Raw genomic sequence first — 16,402 nt, 5'->3', positions numbered from 1 at the left:
CTGACCACACCTGCGCATGAGGGCAGCACTTGGATTTACACACACTATTTCTAATTAACACATGCATCTGGCAGCACTCGCAATTCTCAGTGGGACGGATGCAGTATTATCACTATTACCCACTCACACTCATTTTGACTCACAAAAAAGTAAAGCATCGTGGACTAAATCTCACCTCTTCCATTTACCCTCTTATTACACATCCTCTTAACACCACACACAGAGTGTTAATAATTTAACCCAAGGAATTCATCAAAAAAAAACAGCAAAAGGGCTTAAGCGAACTAAACCCTCTACGGTACTGGCTGAATTTCAGCGACAGCCGCAGGATGTTGGTATTATCTCAAAGCAGGCCACTTCGGGCTCTACCAAGGAGACAGCGACTCCAGTTTTCCTTGGCAGAACGGGCTGCGGCTGGACACGGCGCGGGATCCGCCATTCCAGGCAGCGCGGCGGGAGGAACGGGCTCCGCCCCAACATGGCAGACAGAGGGGGCGAGGCCCTGGCCTCAGGTGAGCCCCGCCCCGCCGCCGCAGGTGAACAACGGGGCGTTGCACCCAACCGCGCTGCGATTGGCCCGCGGCGCCGCCAATCGCCTGTTGCCGCGGCAACGCGCACGCCCTCCGCAGGCACACCCCTACGCCTCCGCTGTCGGCGCCTGATTGGTCAGGGCGGCTGTGACGCGTGCGCGGGGGTTTCACGGCCCCCAGCTGGAGGCGAAGCGGCTAGAGAGGGCCGGCGGCGGGCCTCGAGGCGGGACGTCGGCGTCGCCGCTGCCACCATGACGTTCAAGCGGACTCGTGACCGCTTCTACAGCTCCCGCTGTTGCGGCTGCTGCCATGTGCGGACCGGCACCATTATCCTGGGCACCTGGTACATGGTGAGAGACCGGCGCGGGGGGCAGCCGGCGCCGCTGAGGGGGCGGTGATTGGGGTCGTGCGCAGCGCGCGTGCGCGGGAGTTCGGCCACTGGCCAGCCTGGGAGCGGTGGGCGCGGAGTGGGCAGCGCATGCGCGGGCGGGGGCGGGTGGTGCTGTCCTGTGTCGGGACTCGGCTGCTGTCGTGCCAGCCGTCACGATCGTCCTCTGCGCTGCTCCGTGCGGGGGAAGCTGCGCGAGTTTCTGGAGTCACCCGGGGTGGTTCGGTCCCCGCTTCCTTCCCGGGATCGGTGTGGGGCTCGCCAAACCCACTTGTCCCCTGGCGGCCTCTCCTCTCCGGGTTAGAGAAACAAAGTAAAGGAAAGGCCTTTTAATCCGGGTCTCCGAGGGGTTCTGTTACCGTTCCCGTTCCTTCTCTTAGATTGGAGATGTTGGGTCTGTTACGTGTCTCAATACTGAAGGCGGAGGTGCTAACGTCTGGGGGGACACGGAGGGAATAGGATGGTAAGATGTTGTTCCCCTGAGGAGCGTGTGACCTCTGAGAGGAAGGCAAGGGTCTGCAGAGTGAAAATGGCTTCTGCCTGTTGAAGAGCTGTGGGGAAAGGGAAGTTCCTGGTTACTCGGTAATCTGTGTTCTCGACAGAGCGGTTGAGGAGCAATAGAAACAGGTTTAGTTTCCAAAATACTTTGTGTTTTCTGACTGGTGGGTGCTTTTTCTCTGAGAGAGAGCTGTGGTGGTGAAGCTGAAATTTTAAACATGGTTTTGAACTAAAGTGGAAATGTGAAAACAGTATCAGCAAGTTAAGGCCTGGAGCTTTAACTTCCCTTAGTTCCCTTAAAGGAGAACTGAGTTCCCCTTCACTGAAGTCACTTCCTTATCATCCGCTTACCCTCACATTTTTACTGCCTATGAGGGTACTTTAAAAACGTTGCATCATAGCTTTTCTGTTCTCCTGAAGCTCTGACGAAAGCCTGCGTTCTCCTTCACCCTTCCTCAGATTGTAAAAATAGAAAGTGTGTAGAATTTTTATGCCTTGATGTGAAGGAGCCATGCACAGAAGCTGCTTTTACAGGCATGGGGATTTAAGTTTGGAGAGTTTATGGTTTATCTTCAGTAAGGATAGGGAGATCCTTTTTGGTTTTTTTTTTCTTCCCCATCTTGGTCGTTCCATGGACAAAAAAATGTACAGGCAAACAATTAAATCAGCAGGAGAGAGGAACAGAAGACAAAGCCAGGTTAGGGGGTGGGGAGTGTAACAAAACCCTAAGAAAGGGATGTCTCTTTTTCAAAAATAAACTGGTAAAAATGTCTTGGTGTTGATGAAGTTCTACTATTAGTTCATGCAAAATAGAAAAGTAAGGTCCGTTGCAGTGTTGAACAGAGAACTTGTTCTGGAAATCTGCAAAACTTCCAGAAGCTCTACCCTGTGCTGATGAAAGGAGATCAAGAATATGCTTCTGGTACCTGAAGTGAAAGCATAAATTGTTAACAGTAAGGAGACCCATCCTCGTTGTGGAACAAACGCACCTTATGGCCCCCCCTCCTTTCATTGTCTCATCACAGGAGTTACCTAGAAACCCAGGAGCTGGTCAGGGGCGGTGGGCAGCGATGTGCATTCCCTGGCACAGACCAGCAGTACTTCCAGCTTCTACCTCTCTTGCTGTGCTTCTGTTTCATCTTGTTGCCTGGATGCAGCACCACTTCCTCCTTGCTGAATCTGCACAAATACCTGTAGTGCTTATGGGCGGTGAAAAGTTTGCCGGTCATTGATGAGGCCGATGGCTTCGGAGGCGGAATGTTGTCCGAGGCATAGTGTTCCTTTGATCCTGCGTAATTGCAACGGATTCAGGCTGCCAGAGGGAAAAATGTAGTTGAGTTCAGGGTAGCAGGGTGCAGGTGAAGGAATTCATAACTGTGTTTTTCTATAAACTATGTCAAACATTTTCTTAAATTATGCATTTAAAATTTTTATCCATTTCTTCCCAGGTGTCAGGTGGGACGATAACTCTTTTCAGTCTGTCAACTGTTAGCTGTTTGAGCTGAAATGAGGTCTCACTGTGAAGTCTTAGGTGGTCTTGCCTAATGCTTTAAATTGGAATTCAACTGTAATACATACCTTTTGAAGGCAAAGTACAATTTGGACAGTGAAAATTAAACTTATCTTTCTGCTGATAAACTTAAAAAAAAAAACAACAACACATTAAATGGCCTAGGGTATGTCAGGTTGTTTAGACATGTTAATGCACCATTTAAATATATCACAACTTAAGTCTTTCAGACACTAGCTTGTGATAAGTATTTCTAAATCAATTTAGTGATCTGTGTATGTAAATTACAGTGGGACAAATAGCAATAACTTTGTGTGGGGTGGGTTTTTTGTTTGGTGTTTTTTTTTTTTTTTTTCCGAGGGAGGTAGCTTTTTTGTGGCAGAGACTACTTAGTTCAACAATAGCTTTGTGTTACTGAAATGCTCAGTGGATACACTGTGTTCTCATGCTGCGCAGTCCTGAAGGAATTTGATACCAAGCATAAAATGGAGTCTCGTAGCAATCTACTCCAGATGTTTTAGTAAGATAAGAGTTTTGGCCATTTAATACATGTGTGTTGTTCTTATGTAACCATTTCTGTAGGCATTTTCCTATTCCTTGCTTATTTGTATACTCTTAAATCTTGTATCTAATTGACTTACCTCCTTACTAAAACAGTTATATCACTGTCCTTGTTGTGTACTTCTGTGAGTCTAGAGAGAACAAGGACACTATCTTCTAAAATGTCTGTGTGATCAAACTGTGTCTTTTAAGCATGCTTCAGTCTGTATGCTGCCACTGTTTCTGATAAATAGATAAAACTGTATTGGCAAAAAGGTGAGTTAAGAACATTTCTAGCGGACTTGTACTTGAGTTCCAGGACTAATATAGTTTGGTTTACTCTGCAACACCCACTACTGTGCTGTGTAGGAAGGGAAAGAAACCACCTATTCCTAGCTCTGTAATTGCAAACGTGTGGCTTTGAAGTTTGTTTCTTCCTGTGAACTTTCTTATTAGGCACAGTGCTTTCCAGCAACCGGAAGCGTGAACACTGCATGGGCAAGAATCAGATCAGAGTTCAATAAACAGTCTAAAAGCAATAGCATTGTTTTGGAGGGAGTGGCTGTTTCATTCTGGCAGCAAACTTCAGCAGTGGAGTCAAAATGATGCAACTGCTACTGGTTATCAGGAGGGTCAGGATGATCCCTGGGGTCATTTGTTCACGGAACAAGATTTCCAGAAACAAAGGAGTGTAACTGGTATCAGTCTATTCTTGACAGTGCCAGAAGCTCTGAAGTACCCTATTTAAAATTATTCTTTTTCAGGCTTTTATTATTTCAGTATAAGGAAACAAAACCCCCATCTTGGTTTGTTTCTTTAATGAAAAATACTGGAAAAGAGAGAGGAAAATGAGAAATTGTAGTAGTGCAAGACACTTTCCCTCTTCTTTCTCACTCATAAAAGGAAATAAATCATAAGTAGGAATTCTTGTTTCTGTCCAAGACTTCTAGTCAGTCAGTGCTTGGGGAAACCTGGGCCTCTAGAGAGATGAAGCACTTACATGATTAGGCATTAAATGTACACCATGGAGATAAAACTCACTAATTAAAAAGCTAATGCTTGTTAATAGTTCCACAGTCTTTTCAGTTCTGATCATATGGGGAGCTTATACTTCTGTTACCAGTTAGTAGTGAATGCTGACTTTCTACTTGCTGACTTTTTCTTCTATCAGATGTTGGATTTTTTTTGATTTTGATGTAAGCTACAGTGAACTTCCATTAAGCTCAGTTATCTCAATTATAAGAGTAAAATACACTTCTTAAACTACTACAAACTAAATGAAGTTTTTTCATCGTAATGGAACCATCTTTTGAATAAGAATTTGAACATGCATGTTGTATTTTTAATTATTTTTTTGACTTCCTAACAAAAGACTAGGCTGGGGACTGCTGGGATTTCTGAGGTAACACCTCAGAACGGTGCACTGCCCACTGAGTGCTGGCTTGTCAGGGTTGGTGAGTTTCTGTGGGGGGTGGTGCTTTTAATCTTCAGGTTGTACTGAGGCTTACCTGTGCTATGTTTTTGTGGTTTTTTTTTTTTACTACTTCTCGATGTAGAGCATTTGTGAACATATATTTTATTCACAGTGAGTATATTCTTGTAAGCTCTGATGATGCCTTGCAATCCAAACCATACTCTTGCTGCCAGTCATGTTGACTATCAAGTTGAAACAAGCCTTGTGGTCTTGCTGATATCAAGCTTCTGTGAAAAAAGAATGGCAGTAGTTAAAATCTAGGCTCTGGCTTTGTGCTTAGGACACCTAATTTGGAGTTGTTGGTAACTCTGAATTGAAATCCATATGTTGAACATGATGAATGGCTCAGTGCTGTGATACAATGCACAAATAGCAGTAATGCAATACTGGAAACCCTGGAGTGTGTTAATTGGTAGAGGTTTGGGTTTGTTGTTGTTTGTTTTTTTTAAGTTAGTACTTTTGTTCTGTCTCACTGATCCTGACAGATTGGATTTTGAATGGCTCTCTAATTTCCTGTTGTCCTTGCACACCATTGCAGGTTGAGAAAATAAAGCTTAAATACTTTGAGCTGCACCCAGTAACTTGTGAAATTATTAAGGACTTTTGTATGCTAAATTAGGACCATGGATAGGACGAAAATAAAAAAGTGACAGTTGTAGGATCACTGTCTCACAGTTCCAAGGCATTCAAGTTCTTCAGTACTTCTATATTAATTCATGTGCTGCTTCTTCTTTATCTTGAGGCAGATAGGCTATCATGGCAGTTAAACTCAATATTTGAAGTAATATTGTCTTTTGTCCTGAACTTTATCAGTATTTAAGTTAAAATGATGACTGTGTCTAAACAATAAAAGATTTATATATAATTGAACATGTCCCTCTGTCTTTTATGAAGTAGAGCTCAATGTTTCAACTGAGATCTGAACCTTGACATAGGCTTTTTAAAACAAGTATAGAGCAAGAAGTTATTTTCCAAAGTATAGGTTGATAGCCCTGGTTCACTCACGGAGAGGAGGAAATAGAAGGCTTGAAAATACATTGAGCGCAGAAAGCCAGGGTAGAGAAGGATGAAACAGGAGTAGTAAGATAATATGGTATTCTATACATTAAATAATGTTGAAGCAAAATTAAAAATTTAGACAAATGGCATATGAGCAACTCGACAGTTTTCCCTGTGGGAAGTGTCTTGAGAGGGGGAAAATCTGCTCATTTCAAGGCTAAACTTAGTATTTTACTGCCAGCTGTACTAGTTGTTATATTCTACATTCCAAGGTATAAACTGGAGGATACAAGTGACTGAAAGTAGCTGGAATTTTTAATAAGCTCGTGTAATATAAGATGTATGATATGATAGAATCAGTTAACCATAAACATGAACAATGCTGCTATGTCCCTTGTACAGCCCTGCCCATCTGGACATTAGGTCTGGGAACAGAGGGTCTAGTCTCTAGGTAACCATTAATGTTAAAGAATAGTAGTGAAGGGGATTTTTAATAGAAATAGCATTACCTAATAGTTGCAGGTGCATTTATAGTACCTATCTATTGTGTAAAGTAACTGAAGCAGAGAGTCTTGCATCTCCATACAAAGGGGTTAGTTTTTGGTAGGGGCTGGAAGTCACCTAGAACCGGTCAAGACGACCCTACTGTGTGGATGGGAGCCAGAAGAGAACTGAGTTTGCGCAGGAACTGTGATGAAGAGGATGAGCCTTCATCTTGGACCCCCGACGACCACCACTAGGAGGCACTGCGCAAGCGCAGCTGGGAGGAGTCTATGGAAATGACTTATTGGAACTGATTTTAATATGAAAGGGATAGGTTATGCATATGTATAGGTGGATTGGGAAACCTAATGAATATGTGTATTTTTGATCTATATAAACTGCATAAGGAAAGTATAAGGTATGCATGTTTGGTGGAATTATCCCCCGTGCATCCAGCACTGCAATAAAGAATGCCTGCCTTTTAACACTACATTGGTGTTACAAGGTTTTATTCCTGGATTTTCGGTGACAATAGCATTTCTACAAAATGATCAGCTTTGATTTCATTAAAGGGTTCTTTTTAGCAGAAGGTATAAGCGAGCTTATCGCTGTCATATCTCTAAATCCTAGGGGGGGAAAAATCCCCTAACAAAACCCTTTTTTAAAAAAAAAAAAAAAAAAAGGCAGCTTGTAGGAACTGTGAGTCTTAAAAGCTGAAAGTCCTTTTAAATTTTGAAAAGCCTTCTTTCCTTACTGAAAACTTCAGTAATTCAGCATAGACTTGCCACTATTACTGTCATTGACTCCTGGAACAAGGCCAGTAAAAGAAGAAATGTCTGGCAAATATTCCAAAATTGTGAGAAACTGCAAAGCAGTTGTTTTTTTTTTTTTTTTTGTTTTGTTTTGAGGCTGTTTGTAAAGCTTCTGCCGGTGGTGATGACTGTACTGAGTACTGATTGGGAAACTGCAGCTTGAAAATACCATCAGGACTTTTTTTGTTATGCACCCTTTTTCTTTGGCATGTCTCTCCAGATATTATTAGTAAGAGAAACTAGGCCATTGTAAATCCTCAACAGGTTATAAATGCTGTGAAGGCAGTTTTGCGAAGGCAGTTTTGCAAAGGCTTAAGCTGCTTTTGACTCTTTGAGCTCTTACTGTTGCTGAAAGCATTTCTGGTATGTACCAAAATGGGGAAGCAGTCTTCAGTGGCAGTGTGAGGAGAAGGACTGGTAGGCACGTAGCCATTGCTGAATGCTTACAAATTTGGGGGTTCAGTCTTTGTATGTGACTTATTTAACTTTACCTGTGTTTGTGTAGCCTTTCTGATAAGGACTGATGAGATTTTAATAGATGACCTAGGAAGGGGAGGGAACCAGTTCTCCCCTGCTTGTATTAAAACTGTAACATGGGAGAATCCAAGAAGCAAGCTCCATTTGAGGACTAGAGCTGTAGTGGAAGTTTCCCCTCGTACACAGTGTTTACTGTGTGATGCTTGCACATCCCCTTGCGCTGCTTGCCCCCCGGCACTATTTGAAAGAGTAGGGTGCAGTATCTTATTTGTGCATTAAATCAACTCTGCCTTTCAGTTTGTTGTAGAAAGTAGAAACTCTTTCCCAAATGTTCCTCGTTGTGTCCGTTGTTGTACCTTTTCCTTCCTGGTCTCTCAACTTTCCAGTTTTCAGGTTCACAAATCTGTGCATTTATCATGCAGCATCAGTTTAATGATGTCATTTGAGTCCTTACAAACTCTATTCATCCTCTTAATTTGCAAAGTTACTTACTTGTGATTTGTTAAACCTAGCACATGTCCAGTGCTTCTGTTTGTTTTTTTTTTTTTTGGTAGTAATCAGCTTGAAATGTAATTGTAAGTTGGGTTCTTTTTTTTTTTTCTTTCTCCCACATATGGGCAAACCAAAAAGTTTATTTCTAACTGAAATAAAAGATTTAAGTCTGTCCTTAAAAAGATCATAGCTGTTGCAGTGTAAATAACCTTTAGGTAACTGATCTTTCTCAGGTGGTGAACTTGCTGATGGGCATCTTGTTGACAGTAGAAGTGACTCATCCAAATATGGTGCCAACTGTTGATATCCAGTATGAAGTCATCGGAAATTACTATGCTTCTGAGAGAATGGCTGGTAGGTGTATAACTCTGCTGTTCGATTAGAAAATAAAGCTTGCGGTATCATGGTGTTTTTGCCGTATGCTAAAGTATAACGCATGCAGCTTTTAAATATGGTTGTCTTGTTTCCTGAATTTCTCTTTTAATTATTCCGGGATTGAGGTTTTCTACAAGAAAGGAAAAAAACACTTGTGTGGAATATTTTTATTTCTTATTACTCATAAGCATCTTACAGTTTAAGACTTTGAAAGATTTCTTGGCCTTCTAATGCTTTGAGTGTTGAAGTATGTGTGCAACATCTTTAATTCACTTTCTCTATAAACATTTAGTATCCTTGCTGTGTCAGTAAAACAAAAAGCAGAAAACTTTGTAAAGATTTTATTGTTTGAATTTTTTGCTGATACTCACAGATTTAAGGAAAGAGCTTACAGCTATTGCGTAGGAGTTTACTAAGAGGAAAATCATGCAGTTTTTCTAAGAACAGTGGAAGAACTGGGATGCCAAGTACTTGAGTGAAACAGAAGTATTTATCTAACAAGTTTGACATGCAGAAGAAACAGAAGGGAAAGCATCATGAGCAGAGCTAAACCTACTTCCACTCTGTTGTAGATGAAGTGTATGATGTGTACAAGTGTAATCAGTGTCAAACTTTTGTCTGTAATGACCAGGTTTCTTAACTGTAGTATGACATGTAAACTTGTCCACATACTTTATTTTTGTAGTTTTTAAATGTGCCAAAATATGCTGAGTCTGGCACTTCTAATGTGTCTCATCTAAGTCTGTTGTATTACAGTAAAATTTAGGGAGGGTCAGATCCAGACTGGAGTGAAGATAAGTAGTACAGCACAAATCTTGATTATGAGAGTTCTGGTTTGCAGTCTTCATATTAGTTGTTCATGAGCTGAGTTGAGGATCTGTCAGTTCTGATCTGTGACTGTAACTCACACTTGTGAGTAATGAAATGTATTTGGTCCTTATTCCCACTCTCTTCATAAAGCCAATATATTAAGTAAAATTACAACAGATATCTGTAAAATGTCATACGTTTTGTAACAAATACTGGTGTACTTGGTAGCCTTAAGCTTACATGACTGAGAGATGCTTCTGGAGGCGCTGTCTCCACACTCTAGTGTAAAATGACTATTGCATGCTTTTGACTTCAAGATTCTTATTTCCCATGTTGGAATATGGGCTACAGGGTTTTGTGTGCCTGAAGGGGTATCATGGTTTTGATTGTGCGTGTGGATATTGTGCGTAACAAATCTTCAGAAGAAAACCCCACTTGTTGGTTATTGCTGAGTGCTTGGAGCTTTCTGATCAACACAGTGCATTGCAGACATGGGAGGACCTCCTCAGTGCCATCAGTGTATGTAGATACTATTATCTCATCCTGAATTGGGCATGTAAGTGCTTCTACGGTGTGTCTTTTCAAGTGGGTGGCAGACTAGAAAGTTAGATGCTTAGTTCATCCGTTTCAAGCACGGGAACCACAGCAGTTTGGCTTCAGTATTGCTAAAAACATTAGCTTATCACACCTATAGGCTCTCAAGCTGGCTTCTTCCTCTGTGTTTGAAAATGTAAACTATGCTTGCTGTAGGAGAACGAGTGTAAGCTAACTCGTGGAAAGCAGCTGTGCATCTGTCGTCAGTGACTGTGATGCACAAGGAGAATCTTTATCATTCAGTTTCCATGATTGTCCTGGATTCTGCTACCATTTGGCTTCTGTTCCGCTGCCTTTCCGTGTAAATAATGGGACACCTTCCACATAGCGATTTCCTGTTTCCCTTGGTGTTACTGGAGGAGCAGCGCTGCTCCCACTGCCAGTGACCGAATCACGTAATCAAAGCATTTAGAAGTGTAAAGGCTGATACTGTACTTCACTTAAAATTCTTTCCAGTAGTAAAGTTAATCACCCACATACTTTTAGCACTGACATATATTGCAAATCGGCATCATTATGTTGCATTTCCGTCAAACTGTCAGGCTTCTAATTGGTGTGTCTGAGCTTTATTCAGGCTTTTGATTAAGGCAGAGGGATTTTTCCAAACGCCTTGCTTGAACCACATCTTTTTCCATTAGGAGGAGGTCCGAGTTACTCAATTGTGCTGCTGCACAGATGAAACGGTTGAGTGAGAACAGATCACAGTAATGAATAGAGCTTGTGTACCTGTCAGCTGCAGTGTGGCTACTTCAGGAAATGACTGATGCTTATTGTTTTTCTTTTAATGCAGAAAATGCCTGCGTTCTATTTGCTATCTCCCTTCTCATGTTCACAATCAGCGCAATGATGGTGTATGGTGCAATTGCTGTAAGTATACTTATAGTACACGGTTTTAAACTTGCTGCTTGAATTTTTAACAAAATACCTTACAGGCTGCTGCTTTTTTCTTTTTTCTTTTCCCTCTTAGCATCGTGTAGGCTGGCTGATACCATTTTTCTGTTACCAACTCTTTGACTTTGTGCTCAGTTGTCTGGTTGCCATCAGTTCTCTAACCTACTTGCCCAGAATCAAGGATTACTTGGATCAGTTGGTAAGTGTTTGTTCAGCGCAAGTTGGTATTTTACATTTGAAATTAAACTTTGGTTTAATTGGGTAAGTGGCTGAGCTATGGTTACCTTCCTTTACGTGTATGAAAGAGGAATTCGGGCTGCGGCTGTCATAGGAGATGACTGCTAGCGTGGTTATGGGAATGAATGCTTATTAGAGGTGGAAGGGCCGAAGGTGTCATTGCTCCATCAAGGGAGAGCCAGGCAGAGAAAAGAAAGAATTGTGGTGGGAGTTGTTGGTTTAAATTGTTTCTGCTACGGCTGCACTCAAGGGAGTTCGTAACCCTGTAAGCGATGTGGTTCTGTGGCAGGTTTGCTACTGCAGCTGAAAAACACATTGACCCTTATTTGGTGGGGGAGGGGAAGAAGAGTATAGCTAAGGATTTATATGATGTGGTGTCCTAAGGCATTTGGGGATGGAATCTGAGATTCTAAGGATTTGTTTGTATGTTCTATATGGCTCTTAACCATTTTGCAACAGTGTCTTCTAAGGAAATGGTAATGGACTTGTCATTAACACTGCCTGTGTTTTAACTGCGGGAAGACTCAATGGATAGGACATACTGTCAGTTAGCAGAGTTCACAAGGTTTTTCTGGCTAGTGTTTAGGGTCACATAGATGTTAAGAAAAAAATCCTTTTAAAACAGAGGTAAACAAAAAAAATTGGATTGTGTGGGAGAGAGGCTTTGTTACTGTGATGAGGGAAGGAAAAGAGTCTGAAATTTGCAGAAGCTCTTTGTTTTGGCTCTTCTGAAGTTTGGGGCAACTTTTTTCCCTTCTGCTCTGTGCACACGTACGTTACTGGTTAGAGTGACAGGACGTAATTAATACCAAGTCATTAAAGAGTTATCAAGTAGAGGACCGTAACTACTAATGCTGTACAAGTATAAAATCTGCGTTAGCATGAGATTGAGGAAGTGACTAGGGACATAAACAGTCCAAGGCTTCTGTATAGGGGTGTCTCTTTCGTAGTGACCTGTTCTTGCAGGACAGAGGCAGGACAAATACTGTGCTTTGTGGGAGGATGAAGAAGAAACTAGTGAGAAATGGAACTTTTTGTTGTTTTGGGTGGAGTAGTTTATGCAAGAGTCTATTTCATTCGGTATGAAGTTTGGATGTCCTGTCCTACTCGTGACTGTGCAGTGTTCGTGCATATCTCCTCCTTTTTTCTCCCTTACATTTTTTTTTTTTTAACTAGCCGGATTTCCCTTACAAAGATGATCTGCTTGCCTTGGACTCCAGCTGTCTCTTGTTTATTGTTCTGGTGTTCTTTGCCTTATTTATCATTTTAAAGGTAAGTGAAAACTTAAGCATGTCTGTTTCATGAGTTACTATGTTAAGATGCTATCAATCGGAGTTAATTCTCAGTGCTGAATTAATTACTTGGCTGACTTCTTGATGCTGAGTTAAGAATTTCTTTGAGCAGAATTGTTAGGGTGTTCAATTACGGTGTGACTTAAGTCTTGTATTTTGTGTACTGGTGTTTCCAACTAACTTATTTGTGTGCAATGGGGGCATGCTTATGCAGCTCTGCCCTTCTAGAATAGGAAGTAGGAATCCACAAAGGCTTCAAATGCCATCTTTTTGCGTATGTGGAGATTAAATTTAGTAATTAAGCTTGTAGTGAAACTATTGAGTTACTGCATACAGGTTTTCTAAACAAAACTTCTAAAATCTCTCACTGTGTCTAACAAATCGGGGTGCATGCTTTAGAAGGAAGATGATGGAAGGAGGAAATGTGTAGGTTAATTCAGAGCTGTGCCTTTCTTCCTACTGAAGGGTGATATTACCAGTTCAGATCTTAAAAAAAAGGAAGTAATGCAGAGGCATTGATCTGAATTACAAAAACTTGTGCAGGCAAAGCATATTAAAGAAATGAGTTGATAATATACATTGGTCATGACAATATTGCTTTATTGCATTCAGACTGAGTTTAGAAAAAAATCAAGTAATGAAAATATTTTGCTCATTTTCTATAGTTTATCCAGGAGGAATGTCTGACTGGGAGGAGTGGAAGCCTAATACATTATATTTTTGTATTGCTTGGGAAATTTGGTACTGTGTGTATAACCATGTGCTAACTTGGCAATGAAAAGCTCAGAGATTAATGTTATACAGATTAATAATAAAAAAATCTAATTCTCATGAGAGCACAATAGTATGTCTTTCTACAGCAGTTAGTGTTGACCTCAAGTTCAGGCTACTTTTCTCTGCCGTCTTCTCCTTGTCACTCTAGTTGTGTGTTTGTGCCCTCTTCTTTGCACTGGTAGTTGGACAAATAGTAATGCTGACTCAGGGATGAGTGGGATCCTGCTGTTGGCTCCTCCTCCTCCTCCTGGCAAGTTTGGACTGATATCCACAGAAGCCAGTTGGGGATTAATTTGATTAGCACTGCTGAGGCAGGTAGAGAGGTTAGTTGACTGGATCTGTGAATTCTTTTGCTAAAACCTGTGTGGTTCATCCTCTCTGAGTCACTGCGGTAGCAAAGCTAAATGGGGAACGTGGGTACGTGGCTAAATCTGTGAGACAGCAACCATTCCTCAGATCTGTGTCGGCGAAGTTGGTTTATGCTCCTTCTTGTCATACGAATGTAATCCAGCTTCCAAATCAGCTAATGCATATGAGGTCTTTTAAAAAGAGAAATCTCTGTTCTTTCAGGCATATCTAATTAACTGCGTATGGAACTGCTATAAATATATCAGCAACAGAAATTTGCCAGAGATAGCTGTGTACCCTGCATTTGAAGCTCCTCCACAGGTAAAACCTCTTTTTGAGATAAAAGGAACCAGCATCGTTTAATTTTGAAGTAGAAAACCACTATATCCATATATGTTTACAAGCTGTTTAAACAAAGTCTGGAAAGATTTAAAAAGTTAAAGCAGCTAGTGTTGCGGTGGGTTATTTCTTAGTTCCATTCTTAGAGCGCACAAAATAGGAGGTTTTGTAGAGAAAAGTCTTTGAATGTTATTCTTGCAGTAGAGTGGAGCTTTCTGGTTGCACCAGTCAAAACCTTCCTTGCTGCTTCGCAAAACCAAGAGGCAGTGGGGTGGAAGGAGTGACCCAGGGTTAGGTTCAGTGGAGCAGTAAACTACTGCTGCAGCTTCTTTCACTTCCTCGCTAGCTTGCTAGAAACAGCAGCAAGTTCGTCGTAAAAACACTTGCCTGCAACACAGATTAAGTTGCTGATGGGGCGTGTATGGTGGTGTTCTGTGTGTGTTTTTTTTCTCTCCAAACCTTCTGCATTAATCTCTTCAAAATGTCTTCTTTTTAGTATGTTCTGCCAACCTATGAAATGGCAGTGAAGATGCCTGAGAAGGAACCTCCACCTCCGTACATACCTGCCTGAAGCAATTTTCGTGTTAATAAACACCTGTACCAGCTTCCTGGGGGTTTTGTCTTTTAATCTTGCAAAACTGCTTAAGTAATAGAAATATTCAGGGCTTTAGGAGCAAACTGTTCTGTTTAAAATATGTTTGATATAAACTTACTAAGCAAAACACACCTGGGAGTGATTTTGTTCGCTTTAATTTTTGTTCTCCTTAATGCTCTTAAACATTTTATTGCCTTAGGGCCTTATACTGCAAGAACTTATGCGTGTAGCTAACTTGTGGCTTTTAATAATACCAACTGAGCCAATCTATGATTGAAGTTGGCTACAATTATAAGTGTCTGCAGGATCGTGCCCTTAATTTATATTAATTTTTTTGTAAAGTAGTTCATAAAGACAATCTGATCATGCAGCAAAATGACGGTTTGCCTTTATCCATTTTTTGGAGGGAGAGGGGGTTTTAATGTGGTATATACGTGACTTTTTTACTTTGCACTTTTCTCATATGTTATCTTACCTTTATTGTGTTTTTTTGGTTATCCTATGTCTTGAAACACCGTATTTTTCAGGAAGTGAGGTTGGCACAGGAGTTGTGTTACAATGTGCTGCAAATGCAAGAAAAAAATAGAAATGTGGAAGATGGTTGCATGCTTCTAATCTTATATGTATTTTCCTCTTTGTGATAAATGAGACTCAAATAAAATCTTTTACAAAATGTTTACCCGTGGGCCATGGTTGATCTGTTTGTTGGGTTTTCTGTGCGCTGCAGCTAGTCCCACCTAGGTGCAGCTTAGTGAACACTGGCTTCCTACGGGTTGTTTGATGGTTGATCTGTTCTTCAGCAAAAGTCCTGTTGTGGGTGGAGAACACGGATTCGCTTTAATGTATGAGCTGTTATTGCAGCCTTCACAGCTCAAGTGCTTGGCTGGTTGATACTGCGCATGAGCTGGGGAAGGGAATTGTACTGGAGGCTTCTAGCCCTCGGGGCAGATCTGATGTCAGATGTGCTCAGGTGTTAAGAGCAGGACAGACACCCTGTAGGACTACAACATTATTTACATTGGAAAATGTCCAAAGTTGTTGGACAGATGCCATCACTTCAGAAATGTTCTTCAAAAAAAAAAAAAAACCCAAAAAAAACCAAAAACCCCAAAAAAACAAACCAAAAAAATCCCAACTACAAACAGCAACTTTCTGCTATTCCTCGTCTGTGGTAAGAAGTAAAAGGTAATTTAATGATCTGCTAATGTATCTGAAGAAAAAATTACTTTCTGTGTTGGAAGATGAAAGGGATCTGGGATTAAACTCTGGGGAAAAGGACTTGAATTACTACAGCGTACAGGTGGTTGGTTATTCTTATCTGTTGAAGTACGTACATCCTGCCTGTCCCCCGATGTGTTTAAAAGTGCCCTCTGTCATTATCACACTGTCAGTAATGGGTTCCTTAGTTTTCTCTTTACAAAGATGCCATCTGTGAGAGCACCTTAACCTGTGCTGCGAGAACATGCTGTGCCCTTCCAGCTACCCTGTGCACCCAGGTGTCACAGCCACTGCCCCTGGCTCCAAGGAGCTGCAGCTATCTGGGCTCCCAGAGGGACTCCAGAAGCAGGTTTCCTGTAGACACTGGTGAAGACTGCTTCAGTGTGACTTCTGGAGGGGAGCTGAAAGGCTACAGCAAACTGAAATGGTCGAGGAAGCGCACAGCTGGAAGGGCCGGGCAGTGCTGGGATGCTCACAGGCTGCGGCCTGGGTCTGCCTGCGCTGCAGGAGGTTCAGTGTGTGCTGCAGAAGGAAGCCCAAGCCTGCTCCTTCACAGCTGGCTGACCACGAGTGGACACCAGAGGAACCTGCAGGTGTTGGGTACGGGCAGAGGGCTCCAGCCAAGGGGTGGGTGTTGAGGCTTCCCAAAGTGTGGGTGTGTGACCCTGTGGGTGAGCAGTATTTGGCAGCAGCAGGCACTGCCTGAACTATGTGCTGCATGCGTGT

General features: G+C 41.8%; 1 protein-coding gene across 1 annotated transcript; it reads left to right on the top strand.

Annotated features, from left to right (window-relative positions):
- Positions 1-675: 675 nt before the first annotated feature.
- On the top strand, positions 676-15,137 carry LAPTM4A (lysosomal protein transmembrane 4 alpha). The gene is made up of 7 exons (XM_075414890.1): positions 676-880; positions 8,437-8,557; positions 10,773-10,849; positions 10,950-11,072; positions 12,287-12,382; positions 13,747-13,845; positions 14,360-15,137. Exons 1-7 carry the CDS (start codon positions 782-784, stop codon positions 14,432-14,434), a joined length of 690 nt encoding a protein of 229 aa, XP_075271005.1. The 5' UTR covers positions 676-781; the 3' UTR covers positions 14,435-15,137.
- Positions 15,138-16,402: the final 1,265 nt, after the last annotated feature.

This window comes from Opisthocomus hoazin, chromosome 2 (genome assembly GCF_030867145.1).
Source record: "Opisthocomus hoazin isolate bOpiHoa1 chromosome 2, bOpiHoa1.hap1, whole genome shotgun sequence".
Taxonomy (NCBI): domain Eukaryota; kingdom Metazoa; phylum Chordata; class Aves; order Opisthocomiformes; family Opisthocomidae; genus Opisthocomus; species Opisthocomus hoazin.
The sequence above is the reverse complement of the archived record's forward strand: the minus strand, read 5'-3'. Positions and strand labels throughout refer to the sequence as shown.

Coding starts and splice junctions, on each gene's coding strand:
- LAPTM4A (XM_075414890.1), top strand. CDS start 782: ATGACGTTCAAGCGGACTCGTGACCGCTTCTACAGCTCCCGCTGTTGC. Junction 8,558..10,772: donor TGCTTCTGAGAGAATGGCTG/GTAGGTGTATAA, acceptor CTTTTAATGCAG/AAAATGCCTGCGTTCTATTT. Junction 10,850..10,949: donor TGGTGTATGGTGCAATTGCT/GTAAGTATACTT, acceptor TTTCCCTCTTAG/CATCGTGTAGGCTGGCTGAT.